This window comes from Vulpes vulpes, chromosome 2 (assembly GCF_048418805.1).
Source record: "Vulpes vulpes isolate BD-2025 chromosome 2, VulVul3, whole genome shotgun sequence".
Taxonomy (NCBI): Eukaryota; Metazoa; Chordata; class Mammalia; order Carnivora; family Canidae; genus Vulpes; species Vulpes vulpes.
In genome coordinates this window covers 148,190,560-148,204,675 of record NC_132781.1, presented here as the reverse complement: position 1 = coordinate 148,204,675, position 14,116 = coordinate 148,190,560, and the positions used below count along the sequence as shown (strand labels likewise).

General features: G+C 43.8%; 2 protein-coding genes across 9 annotated transcripts in view; one reads left to right on the top strand and one right to left on the bottom strand.

The window, feature by feature from the left end:
* YARS1 (tyrosyl-tRNA synthetase 1) overlaps positions 1–11,629 on the bottom strand; it is a 31,364-nt gene extending 19,735 nt beyond the window's left edge. The window contains exons 1-3 of the mRNA XM_026014368.2: positions 11,208–11,629; positions 7,443–7,589; positions 7,128–7,303 (exon numbers count right to left, since the gene is read on the bottom strand). Of these exons, the coding sequence (XP_025870153.1) occupies positions 7,128–7,303; positions 7,443–7,589; positions 11,208–11,372 (488 nt within the window). The 5' untranslated portion in view covers positions 11,373–11,629. The remainder of the gene's footprint in view (positions 1–7,127; positions 7,304–7,442; positions 7,590–11,207) is intronic.
* S100PBP (S100P binding protein) overlaps positions 11,580–14,116 on the top strand; it is a 38,933-nt gene continuing 36,396 nt past the window's right edge. For 4 of the 8 annotated variants that reach the window (XR_012000077.1, XM_026014375.2, XM_026014373.2 and 1 more), the window contains exon 1: positions 11,609–11,710. The gene's annotated coding sequence lies outside the window, so the exon portion shown is untranslated. Of the gene's footprint in view, positions 11,711–14,116 lie in introns of all 8 variants that reach the window. The other 4 variants (XR_012000079.1, XM_072750354.1, XR_012000078.1 and 1 more) reach the window with 2 other exon arrangements.

The following is a 14,116-nucleotide window of genomic DNA, read 5'->3' as shown; positions in this document are numbered from 1 at the left end:
ATGTCTTTCTTTTCTTTTTTACAGATTTTATTTATTTGAGAGGAAGAGAGACAGAGGGAGCACAAATGGGGTGGGGGGGCAAAAGAGGGGAGAGGGAGAAGCAGACTCCCAGGTGAACAAGGAGCCCACAACGTGGGGCTTGACTTCAGGACCCTGAGATTATAACCTGAGCCAAAGGAAGACACTCAATTGCCTGAGCCAGTCAGGTGCCCCTGTGTCTTTCCTTTTTAAAGATAGCTTCAATTAATCTTCTTCACTTATTTCTTGAAATACTGCTTCTTTACCCTTCCATTCTTTTTCTGGAATGCCTGTTAAATAAATATCAGATTTTGCTATCTTCCATGTCTTTTTTTTTTTTTAACTGAAATACATATAAGGAATACTGTACCCATCGTTCAGTTTAAGAAAGAGGACTTAATTACTTCTGAATTAAGCTCCTATGAAGTTTAGAAGCTTCACAGCTTTAGAAGCTCCTGTGCTCTACCACTTGCCATAATCCTATACTACTTCCTCTCCTTCCAGAGTAACTACTATCCTGAACTTTTGAGTTTCTTTCCAGTTTTATATATTTGTATCTATAAACAATGTGTTAAAAAATTATGTGTATAACCTGGTATACAAATGCAAGTTTCTTTCTACATGCCTAGGAATAACATTTCTGGATCATAGGTAATTTGCATCTTGAGCTTTGGTTATCAACTTTATTACCTAATATTATCTTTATTTTAAATTTTGCCAATTTGATAAGCATGAGTGGTTTTTTTTAAGATTTTTTTTTTAGGGCAGCCTGGGTGGCTCAGCGCCTTCAACCTGGGGCATGGCCCTGGAGTCCTGGGGTCCAGTCCCACGTCAGGCTCCCAGCATGAAGCCTGCTCCTCCCTCTGCCTGTGTCTCTGCCTCTCTCTCTCTCAAGAATAAAATAAAATAAAATAAAATAAAATAGGAATTGCCTTAAAATTTTTTTATTTATTTATTCATGAGACAGAGAGAGAGAGAGAGGCAGAGACATAGGCAGAGGGAGAAGCAGGCTCTTCCCAGGAGCCCGATGTGGGACTTGGTCTTGGATCCCGGGATCACAACCTGAGCCCAAGGCAGTCACCCAACCGCTGAGCCACCCAGGCGTCCCAACATGAGTGGTTTCTTACTGAAGTTTTAATCTAAATTTCTTTGAATAATCAAGGAGGTTAATTTCCATATATTTATTGGTCATTTGATTTCTTCTGTGAAATGCCTATTTGTCTTTTTCTACTGGACTAATTTTTTTGACAGTTGAATTTGTAGTTTTTGACAAATACAGGATGTTAATATTTGCCAGTTATGTGTTTTAAATATCTCCTCCCGGGCAGCCCTGGTGGCGCAGCGGTTTAGCGCCGCCTGCAGCCCAGGGCGTGATCCTGGAGACCCTGGATCGAGTCCCGCGTCGGGCTCTCTGTATGATGCCTGCTTCTCCCTCTGCCTGTGTCTCTGCCTCTCTCTCTCTGTCTCTATGAATAAATAAATAAATATCTTTAAAAAAAAAATATCTCCTCCCTGTTGGTTGCTTGCCTTTTTACTTTATTTTACTTTTGATTTACTGAAGGTCTTAATTTCTTTCTTTTTTTTTTTTTTTTAAGATTTTATTTATTCATTCATGAGAGACACAGAGAAGCAGAGACACAGGCAGAGGGAGAAGCAGGTTCCATGCAGGGAGCCTGACGTGGGACTCGATCCCGGGTCTCCAGATCACACCCTGGGCTGAAGGCGGCGCTAAACCGCCGAGCCACCCAGGCTGCCCCTGAAGGTCTTAATTTTAATTTGAATTCATCAGTCTTTTCCTGTAGTTTGTGCTTTTGGTGTGTTTTGTTGAATTTTCCATGCCTTGAGATTAAAAGATAGCTTTGTATATGTACGGTCTTTTAAATGTTTCATAGTTTGGCCTTTACAGTTAAATCTTTAATCCACTTGGAATGAAGGGATAATTTTTTTCCCATATGGATAACTAATGGTCTTTGCACCATTTTTTCTTAAAAAGTTCATTCTTTCTCTGCTGATCTGTAATGCTGGCTCTGTCATAAATTAAATTTCCATATTTATGAGGATCTATTTCTGAATTTTCTTGTCTGTTTCAATGGTTAATGCTCTATCCCTATGCTATATAAATGAGAAAGGATTTGCTTGCTATCTAGGATACATATAAGGAACTAAGAAAGAAAGAAAGAAAGAAAGAAAGAAAGAAAGAAAGAAAGAAGAAAAATGGGCTACTTGCATAGATACTTCACAGACAAGGATACATAAATGACCAATAAAAACATGAAAATAATTTTTTTAGATAAATATTTTCAGGTAATTTACTCTTACACTTGAATAGTAGTTTAGGTGGGGGCATAATTGTTTTCCTTTAGAATTTTATTTTCTTTTTTCTGATTATTTTTTTTGTAAAGACTTTTTATTTATTTATGAGAGACATACAGAGAGAGAGAGGCAGAGACACAGGCAGAGGGAGAAGCAGGCTCCATGCAGGGAGCCGGACGTGGGACTCGATCCTGGGTCTCCAGGATCACACTCGGGGCTTCAGGCGGCGCTAAACCGCTGCACCACCGGGGCTGCCCTATTTTTTCTTTTAAAGATTCTATTTTTAGGATGCCTGGGTGGTTCAGTGGTTGAGTGTCTGCCTGGGCGCAGGAAGTGATCCTCAGGTCCTGGGATCCAACCCCACTTCTCCCTCTGCCTATTGTCTCTGCCTCTCTCTGTGTCTCTCATGAATAAATAAACAAATCTTTAAAAAAATAAATAAAGATTGTATTTTTAAGTAATCTCTACACCCAACATGGGGCTTGAGCCTGTACGACTGAGATCAAGAGACCAAGCCAGCCACGCATCCCTCCCTCCGAAGTTTAAAGGCTTTGTTTGCATCATCACCTTTGGCTGTCAGTGTTCCTTTTCAGAAATGCAAAGCCATCTTGATTCCTGAAATTTTGTATGTGACTTCTTTTGTCCTTTTGGAACTTTGTAATACACTTTATTTATTGTTCCTAGTGTTGTGAAATTTCAAGATAGCGTACTTTGGCATGGGTTTATTTTCATCCATTGTGCCAGGCACTTGATGGGTCCCTTCACTCTGGAAACTCAAGTCATTTACTTGTTCTATAAATTATTTCATTGGTGATTTCCTTCCCTGATTCTTTGTTCTATTTTCTGGAACAATTATTATTCAAATATTGGACCTCCTGGCCTAGTACTCCAATTTTCTTTCTTTCTTTTTTTTTCCTAGTATGTTCTGTGAGGCCATAGAAACCAAAGTTCAATCCCATATAATTCAATGAGGTCTCTTGAGGTGCTACTAGTCTTAGTGTTCTATTAATTATATCTTACAGATTATAAAATCCATTTTTTGCATTTTATTTATTTTTTTAAGATTTCATTTATTTATTCATGAGAGACAGAGAGAGAGAGGCAGAGACATAGGTAGAGGGAGAAGCAGGCCCCACGCAGGGAGCCCAACGTGGGACTCGATCCAGGGTCTCTAGGATCATACCCTGGGCTGCAGGCAGCGCTAAACTGCTGAGCCATCCAAGGATCCCCCCCAAGATATTTATTTATTTATTTATTTATTTATTTATTTATTTAAAGATTTTATTTATTTATTCATGAGAGACAGAGAGAGAGAGACAGAGAGAGAGACAGAGACAGAGAGAGACAGAGAGACAGGCAGAGGGAGAAGCAGGCTCCATGCAGGGAGTCTGACATGGGGCTCGATCACAGGTCCCCAGGATCAGGCCCTGGGCTGAAGGTGGCGCTAAACCACTGAGCCACCCGGGCTGCCCCCAAAATTTTATTTTTAAGTAATCTTTACACTCAACGTGGGGCTCAAACTTAAATCCCTGAGATCAAAAAAAGTTGCACGCTCTACTCTTTGAGCCAGCCATGCGCCTCTGAAATAAATACCTCTGTATTCCCACTTTTGTTTGTGGTTTCCAGCCATTGAGTATTCTTGACTAATTTATCAATTGACTGATTTGAAGCATTCAGAAAGTTTAAAAAATATTTTATCCAGCATTTTTAATTGTTTCCCGTAGTAGGTCTGGTTAGAATACCCGCTGTGCCAGACTGCTGGAAGCAAAAAGTTCTTATTTACATCTCAAATACTCTTACAGTTTTTTTGTCCATCTCTCTGGGTTGCATTCTGGGTGAATCTCTTAGTACTATCTCTCACATCTACAGTTTTCTCTTCAACTTTGTTCAGTCTAGAGTTGATGCCATCTATCAAAGTCAGTTTGTGGGTTTTTTTGCTTTTTTGTTTTAAAGTTTATAATATTATTTATAATTGTGTTTTGTTTATAATGTCTACACCTAACGTGGGGCTCGAACTCACAACCCTGAAATCAAGAGCCATGAGCTCTTCTGAGCCAGCCAGGTGCCCCTGTAGTGTTTTTTCGTTTGGTTTGGTTTGGCTTTAATGACTGAGTTTTACATTTCCAAGATTTGTAAACGATTCTTTTTATTTCTATATATTCATGTTTCATTTTTGCCTCTCTCTCTTCTATCATCTCTTTTTAAAACATGGATGCTATTGCTTGGCATGTTAGAACTTATGTCTTTTTGGTAATATCACGGATATAACACTCATGAATGGTGGGCAGCTTGGTTTAATTCTTGGTATGCATACAGCTGAGTCTCCACAGGCCAAAGCTTGATAAAAGTCCCTAATGACCCAAGCAGGTGACTAAAGTGTCCCCACTCCCTGGCTCTACTTTCCTTGAGGGGTAGGAATGGGAATGAGAAAAGGGTAAAAAAGCCCTACTTTATCCTCTGGCTTTAAGCAGTAAGCCTGGTTTGTCTCCACCATTGGCTTCCTGATTAGAGCCCAGCAAACCTGTAACTTCAGCCCAACTCACCAATTTGCATTTCAATTCTGTTTCTCTTACCACAGAAATGTTATGCTTTGTCTTTTGAATCTGGCTAGGTCCTCTGTTTCTTTAATGTTTTTATCTATCATTGCTGTTGTTTAGAACAGAGGTAGTATATCAAAGTGTATACTTACAAAGCCATCTTCCTTTGAAGTCACTTTTGTATATATAAAAATATCAAGTCACTTTGAAGTAAGGTAGCTTTATGTATCCCATCTTCCCATACCCCAAATTCTGTTCAGTTCTGGGAGAATAAAAGCCTTCCCTGAATCATTTACTGTTATAATCCCAGTACCTAGAACAGAATCTGGCGCATAGTTAAAACTCAGTAAGTGTTTGCATGACTCAATCCCTTACCTTCAGGTCTTAGTCTAATATCTTCTTATCATGGAGGTCTTCTCTAGCCACCCTATCTACATAGAAACCCCCCACTCCTCAAGAACTTTCTCTCCTCTGCCTGCCTGCTTTGTAGCACCTGTCACCATCTGACACAGTGTGTGTGTGTGTACACACACATATATAAAGTAATTGATATATACGTATAGATAGATAGATAGACAGATAGATAGATAGATAGATAACTTTTCATTTGTTTCCTTTGGCCATATTCCTTTGCTGAAATGTAAGCCCCATTATGATAGGGGTTTTTGTTTTCATTTATTTTTGTATACCCAGGACCTAGATGGTGCTTACCATCTAATAAGTGCTCCGTAATATCCGTAGAACAAATGTAAAAATAAATGAAATTGCAGGCACTCTACTTAGGCTGTGGATTCAAACACCTGTTTATGTAAGAAAGTTATGTGCCTTATTTAAAACTCTAAATGTCCAACAGTGAGGAATGCTAAAGAAAATTATGATCGGGGTGCCTGGGTGGCTCAGCTGGTTAATTGTCCGACTCATGGTATTGGCTCAGGTCATAGTCTCAGGGTTGTGGGATTAAGCCCGCATTGGGTTCTGTGCTTAGTGCAGACTCTGCTTGTCCCTCTCCGTCTGCTCCTCTCCCAACCCACTCGCTTGTTCTCTCTCAAATAAATAAATGAAATCTTAAAAAACAAAAGATAGGGATCCCTGGGTGGCTCAGCGGTTTAGTGCCTGCCTTTGGCATGGGGCGCGATCCTGGAGTCCCGGGATCGAGTCCCGCATCGGGCTCCCTGCATGGAGCCTGCTTCTCCCTCTGCCTGTGTCTCTGCCTTTCTCTCTCTCTCTCTCTATCATAAATAAATAAATAAATAAATCTTAAAAAAACAAAAACAAAAACAAACCCAAAAGATAATTATGATCGATGAAGTTAAAAAAAAAATGAACTTGTAGGCAAGAGATCTGGGTTCACATCCTGGCTCTTCTGTTTACCGCAAGTACGAACCTGAGAAAGTTACATATGAATCTGTTTCCTTATCTGTGAAATAGGACACACCAATACTTACCTTAAAAAGTTGTTCTAAGGGTTTACATGAAAAAGTGACCAGTAGTGATGCATGGCTTAACTGAGGTTTTAAAAGTCAAACAATGTGAAGACTATGAGGCAGCATGGAGGAATTATTTAGGAAATTACTGAAGTTAAAAAAATCAGAACACAAAATCGTATCTATGCTAATATTACAAATGTGAATAAAATTGATAAAGATATGAAGCAATAAATTGTTGGGGAGGTGAGAAACAAGTGACATATTTTTCTTTCACGTTTCTTATTTTTTTATATATTCATTCATTCATTCATGAGACACAGAGAGAGAAAGGCAGAGACACAGGCAGAGGCAGAACAGACTCCATGCAGGAAGCCCAATGTGGCACTTGATCCCGGGACTCCAGCATCATCCCCTGGGCCAAAGGTAGGCGCTAAACCACTGAGCCACCCAGAGATCCCACTTTCACATTTCTTTGATCATTATTTGCTGAGGCTGGAAGGAAGAAGGGAGCTGAATTGTTTATCATCTTTCTCCCATATGATGTGGGCTCTGCAAGGCCAAGGACTTTGTTTTGGTTACATTCTTATCTCTAGCAAAATGGATAGTACATAGGCATTTACTAGTCAGTACATTTTTTTTTTTTTTTTTTTGTTAGTCAGTACATTTTTGATGGATGACTTAAAAGGACAAAGAATATAAATTTTTTAATGGTTTTTAATTGGTAGGGCCAAAGCACTTCTGAATCCAAATTTAAGGAGTGCCTAAATTCCACAGACCTGTAATTAGTTAGGAGCACAAGAGTCACAAGGAGCGTGGATGATTTAGAACTTACTTGCTGAGCTGGTAATCAGTGCCTTTGATGAACTTGAGCTTTTCCAAGGGCACACCAATGCTTTCCAGCATTGCCTTGATCACATTCTCATAGTAGCTGGTTCGGAGTTCTAGAAGTTCCCATGGAGCTTTCATGTTATCCAAGTATGCATGAAGGTCCGCAAACAGAATCGTTACCTGGACATTAAGAGATAAGGCACCACCAAATGTAAATTTGTCCAAGTACCTCCGAACCCGCTTCTCTGCCCTGCCCTTGTTAAATCTCTTTTTTGGCCATTCCCCAAGGAATGCTTGTTTATAGAACATTATTTCTTACCTCACATCCTGCTTTCAGGAAGTCTGCAATCTTAGACATAGGCACGAAGTAAGCCACATGTGGCTTGCCTGTGGTTGCTGTTCCCCAGTAAACTTTAAGTTCCCGCTCCTTGAGTATCTCCTTCAGCTTCTCTTCCCCTAGAACCTCCTGTTGTGGAAGCAGAAGAGCTGGTTTAATGCTGGTGCCCCACCTTGCTCATCCTTTACCTTGTGACAAGGCAAACAAAGGTATGTGTCACTGAGGGTCTAAGGTCAGAGCCAGGAGGGAGGTCCAGCCATGTTCTCAGTGCTGAGGGAGAGGCAGCCTAAGTAGGTGCTGTTGCTAGTACCACTCCAGTGATATGCCACTGATGTTAGGGAATGGGACATGTCCCCACCTGCATCTTCCCCTCCATCCACTAGAACTCATGTTCCTTCCTTTCAGAGCCAATTCTTGAAATAGCTGTCACTTCTTCTGGTCTTTATTCCTCATCTCCCACTCCAGTTGAATTCCATACAGCATCACACCACTGAAAATGCTCTGGCTAAGATCACAGATGACTCCCATTGTTGCTAAATTCAATGAAAATTTTTCATTTTTTAAAAATTTTTAAAAAGATTTTATTTATTTATTCATGAGAGACAGAGAGAGAGGGGGGCAGAGACATAGGCAGAGGGATAAGCAGACTCCATGCAGGGAGCCCGAAGTGGGACTCGATCCCCAGACCCTGGAATCACGCCCTGAGCCAAAGGCAGATGCCCAACCGCTGAGCCACCCAGCCATCCCTCAATGAAAATTTTTTTAGTCCTCACTTTCTCACTCCATCCCTAAATACTCCCCTCTTTTGGTCCTTCATTTTTCTATTCTCTTAAGTTTTCCTCCTGCTTCTCTGGCTGCTGCTTCAGCTTCTTTTGCAGCTGTACTTCCTAATCATTAAATATTAGCAATCCTTGCAGCCCTCTCTCTTCTCTTTCCATTCTCCCTAACTGATCCCTTTCACGTTGCTTCAATTATTACTTATAAGTTAGTAACTACCAAGTCTCCTGCTCACATCCATATATGGAACAATGTACTTGTTATCAACCCAGTTAATTCAAAATCAACTTGTTCGAAATTAACCTCCTGCTCTCACCTTCCCGCCTCACTCCCCACCCATCTTTTCCACTTACAGTTTCACCCAAGTGCAGTAAATGGTACTGTCATTTACCAAGTTGCCAAAGTTACCCCAAAGCTCCTACTTAAATCCTCCTCCTTCTCTCTGCCTCCATACCACCACCCTAGTCTAGGTCACTATCAGATCCCACCAGGACCTACTACTACCCACCTAATAGGACTCCTGTTATCTATTCTTGCTCCCTCCAGTCCATGTTCCAGAAGGCAGCCAGAGAGATCTCTAAAATGCAAAACTTGATTAACTCATTCACATATTTAATACTTTAATGGTTTTCTTTTGCCAGAAGACAATATTGGAAAAATCCTAATAGCTTAGTATGCTGCTAATAAAAGAGATTTTAGTGACTCTTCAAGTGATAGTTTGGGGAGGCTGTTAGAAGCCATGAAAGGCAGAAACTGTTTTGCTGGATTGAATCATCTATTAGCAGGACTTGTTAAAATCTGTTTCGAGGCAGCTGGAGTCTGGATCCTGCACTTCCAAGCCCCTGACTATTTGGAACTTGGGGGAATTCTTGCCACTCAAGGAAAGGTCACATCACTTACCCTTTAAAACCTGAGTCAATACCATTAGCTTTTTGTATCTTTTGTCCCCAACCAGCATTATTTTTGTGCAAAGAGACTCGGATAAAGAATCTGGCTAAAAATAAATAAATAAATAAATAAATAAATAAATAAAAATAAATAAAAAAAAAGAATCTGGCTAAGAGGAAGCACGTAAAAATTACTTGTTAGTATCAAGTTATGAGTGGAAAGAACCCAAATGTCCACCAACTGATGAATGTAGAAACAAAATCTGGGATCCCTGGGTGGCGCAGCGGTTTAGCTCCTGCCTTTGGCCCAGGGCGCGATCCTGGAGACCTGGGATCGAATCCCACGTCGGGCTCCGGGTGCATGGAGCCTGCTTCTCCCTCTGCCTGTGTCTCTGCCTCTCTCTCTCTCTCTCTGTGTGACTATCATTAATAAATAAATAAAATTAAAAAAAAAAAAACAAAATCTAATATATTCATATAATTATAAATATTTTTCAGCCGTAAGGAATAAAGTTTTGATAGATGTGACAACATGGATGAAACTTGAAAACATGCTAAGTGAAAGAAATAAGACATAAAACCCACACATGATTCTATTCATATGAAATGTTCAGTATAGGCAAATTAAAGACAGCAAGTAGATTAGTGTTCCCCTAGGGCTGCAGGGAGGGGGGAAATGGGCAGTGATTGTCAAATGGGTACAGGTTTTATTTTGGTGATGAAAATGTTCTGGAATCAGATAGTGGTGCTAACTGTACAATCTTGTGACTATACTAAAACCCACAGAAATGCACTTTCTTTTTCTTTTTAAGATTTAACTTATTTATTTGAGAGAGACAGCATGAGCATGAGAGAGCACAAGTGGTGGAGAGGGAGAAGCAGGGTGCCCATCAAGCAGGGAGCCAATCTCAGGATGGTGGGATCGCGACCTGAGCCAAAGGCAGATGCTTAACCAACTGAGCCACCCAGGCACCCGAAAATGTTCACTTTAAAGGGATGAATTTTTTGGTACGTGAACTGTATCTCAAAAAAGGATTAAAAACAAAACAAAACAAAAAAAACCCCAAGCTGTGGCCTAACCAACGTGTATATCACTGCTCTTAGAATAAACTTCACTTTTAAACACAGCCTGAACGGCCCTCATGACCTGGTTCCTGCCTACTCCTTTTCAACAAACAAGTAAAATACATAGTATCAGATGGTGGTACGTTCAGCAGACAAACAGTGAAAAAGGCTATAGAGGAAATGAGACAGTTCTGGTGGCAGGGGGTTTGTTATTTAAATAATGTCGTCAGGAAAGGCCTTCTCTATATTGTGACAATAGTCAGAGGCCAGAAAGAGGTAAGGAAAGGAGCAATATAAATATTTATTAATATTTGATCTACACTTTGCTCACTCTAACTCCAGCCAAATTAGCCTTCTCTCTGAACCAGTGTTCTTTCTCCGCTCTAGGTCTTGACTTGGCTTCCTTCTACCTAAAATGACCCCCCAACTCACTCTTCTTCAGGTTAACTTCTACTCCTGCAGTTCCCGGAGACTGTAAGAACAGATGTGGAGTGAAGTGATTTGCACCATCTAGGCGCAGTTTCGAGGTTACTTCCTCAGCCTTCCCTGACACTCCCTCCAGTCCTCGCCCCTAAATTCTTTCCAAAGCCCCACGGATAGTACTTTGCAGTACTTGTTTCAAAATGTAACCAAGTTTTCGAATTAGGGGGTCTTTCTTAACGTCCAGTTCCCTCCAGACAAGCCCTGGGAGGGCAGGGCCCTGACGTATCCCCAGTGCCTTGCACCACGCCTGGCACATAATAGGGTGGGTGGGGTGGGAGTCCCGGATTCAAGGCTCGACCAACACAAGGTAACTGCACACAGGAGGTGAACCCACTGTCATTTTTGTGCGACCGAGATATCGCGGCTTGACTGGCTGACCGACCGACCAACCAGCAGCGAGGGCTGTAGTCTCTGGGCTGCGCAGCGCGGAGTCCCCCGACCCTACACACTCAGGACCCGACAGTGAGGATCAGGGTCACTGGACCTCGAGCCCCCAGTGCCCCCCAACAGCGTAGTTCCAACCCTGAGGCCCGACCTGCAGGTTCCGGGTGATAAGGTGCAGCTTCTCTTCAGGGCTCGGAGCGTCCCCCATGGCTCCGCCGCCCCTATCTCCCGCGCTTAGCCCGGCACCGCGCCGCTTCCTCGGTCGCCGCCGCCGCCGCGTGCCGGGAACTGTCACGCGGGCCGAGTTAGGTTGCATCAGCTGAACTCGTCGCTCAGCTTGCTCGGCCTGAACCCTTCGCCTAAAAGTGCGAGGAGAGTCCGGAGCAACTGAGAGTCGAGCGGGTCGATGAGATGGGGAAAGGGGCGGAACCAGTAGGCAGGCGAGGCGGTACGGAGGGCGGGGTTGCGGCGCCTGCGCGGGGCACAACCCCCCGAGGGGCGGGGTGGTTTCCTGCCAATCACTGCCCGTTTGCCCGCCCCCTTGCGCTGGCCCGACAGCCTCGGGTGGGGGAGGTCGGGGAGGGGGCGATAAAATGGCGCAGGGGGCGGAGTGAGGCGCAGTCGTTCGCCCAGGCTTCGGCCCCGCTTCCGGAGGTGAAGAGCGGGAGGGATGAGGGGGTCTTCGTTCCCGGCTGGGAGGGGGATGGGGGCGCCTGTTGCTTCTCCAGGGGGCCGTACATGCCCGTCCACCCCGCTGAAGGGTTGGGAGGCCTTTGCCCTGCTGGGAGAGGGCTGGTTGTCGTTCCTCAGGTGATGGCGGCGGGAGGGGGAGTGTCCCTGCGCCCCACCTCCACGTCGGCGGGCGGTAGATGAGGAAGAGGAAGGCTGTCGGGTCACCTGCGAGGCAGGGACCTCCGTCAGTCTCCCTGCCCAGCGAGGGTGGAGGAGGAGGAGTGTGTCGGGGGGGGCTGGCGGTGCCGCTGTCCCGGCCCCAAGGGGGGGCTGTTGCTGGGGAGAGGATCGCGGTCTTCCCGCCGCGGCTGGTGGGTGGGGGAGGGAGAGGATGACCCACCCCTGGGGCTGGCGGGGCCGCGGTCCCGCGGAGTTGTGGGTGTGAGTGACCACGCTCGGGGGGAGGGGTGCACCACGCAGGCCTGCTGAGGGGTCAGTTGGGCCCCTGCGGGGGGAGGGGCGGGAGCAAGCCCGCGCTTCTCCCGCCTTCCGCGGGGAGGCGGGAATTCTTGGTATTTTGGGGGGAGGGAGTAGGGAAGTGCGAAGGCCCAGCCCCGAGGGCAAAGCCGTTCTGAGGCCGTCTCATTTCTAGGGGAGAGCAGCGGGGAGCCCAAGCAGTATTCTACGGGGGGTGGACTTGGGTTACCCTTCCTTTTGGCTCTCAGGGCTGGAGGTGCCACCGGTTCCTGCCTGGGCTGGAGGGAAGGCAGCTGGCACCGCCGGGTTGACTCCCGGAGAGGGAAAGAAGTGATTGAATTGCCCACCTGCTGATCTCCAGTTTCTTGTGGATTTGTGAGAGGCTGCAAGCTTTAGCAGTCCTGTCTAAATTATTTTTGAAACCTTTCCTTTTTAAAAAGAAACCTGTTGCTGCAGCTTAGTAGTATTTAGTTTCTGTGCCCCCGTGAGATGAGGGTCCTGGAATCCATATCTAGTGAAATGTTCAGCTAAAGCAGAGATTTCCACCACAGGTGGTTTTTCTGTCCTACAGTAGTATTTCCATTTCAAAGGAAGTTGCAGAATTCTTACAGATAATTCCAGTTAACTTTGATTTTGTTTAAATGTTTTGCCCATTTTTATGGAGTGATAAAAGCCTAGTGAGTGAGTGTCTTTTGTGCTATGTGCCGCCTTACCTGTGGAGAAGGTTGGAAATCAAAGGCTTGGAAATAATCTTTGCCCTTGGCCTTTCATATCAGATCTAGCTTGGTAATGGTCTTGGTTTTAGAACCTTGAAAGGAATATGGGATTGTACCTGGTGTTGCAATTTTAGTGGCCTGAATAAAATAAGACTTCGTGTTCTAAGGCAATAGGTTTTCTTAGGTAGGATAAAAATAGCAAGGGAACCAGTTTCTGAGGTTGCAGCTAGGTGGTTAGAGAACAGAGCGAGGGGGTGGTAAACTGAAGTGTGAAGAAGGGGGTGGACAGGTGAGAGAGATGTGGAAGGACAGAATAGGGTCACAGAAGGGATGGGGAGCAGAAGAATTAAGAGATAGACTTGGGAGATGGGAAAAATATTCCTCCCTTAAAGAGATCCTCATTTTAGGTGGAAATTACAAAGCAAGTGCCAAGAAAGGCAGTTAACGGTAAAATGGTAGAGAAGTGCTGAGGCTGTCTTATGGAACTTCACTTTAGAACTTAATTTTATCTGAGATTTTTTCCCACCCTCTTGCAAATTCATTAAATATCAACTTTCATTAGTATATGGCTTTTAGGTTTAGAATACTTTTGTGAACATCCCCTCATTTGATTCTCATGATAATCTCTGTTTCAAGTTAACAGCGTATAATTATCCCCCATTTTTCAGATGAGTGTTCTCATCTGAATTGAGGTCCAGAGACTTTAAGTGACTTGTGAGGTCTCTGAATTTTAGTTCAGTCCCTCTATACAGGATACTTCAGTAACTATTAATTCAAAGGATTTGCCTGATATATTTTTATTTATTTATTTTTATTTTCTTAAAGATTTTATTTATTTATTCATGAGAGACACACAGAGAGAGGCAGAGACACAGGCAGAGGGAGAAGCAGGCTCCATGCAGGGAGCCGGACGTGGGACTGGATCCTGGGTCTCCAGGATCAGGCCCTGGGCTGAAGGAGGCGCTAAACCGCTCAGCCACCTGGACTGCCCCTGCTTGATACTTTAGATGTCCACACAGCCTGGCCTTTAATTCAGTGGCAATATGGTTGAATGCTTGGTTAAATTAGAAGAGATTAGAGTATACTATTTCTTAACAAGCAAGGAACTAGATTAGTATTCTTTCCTGCCATTGCTATGCTTCGTTAAGACTTTAGAGGGCAGAGAGGTGATGCTGGTGGGGTGAAGTAGAAACTA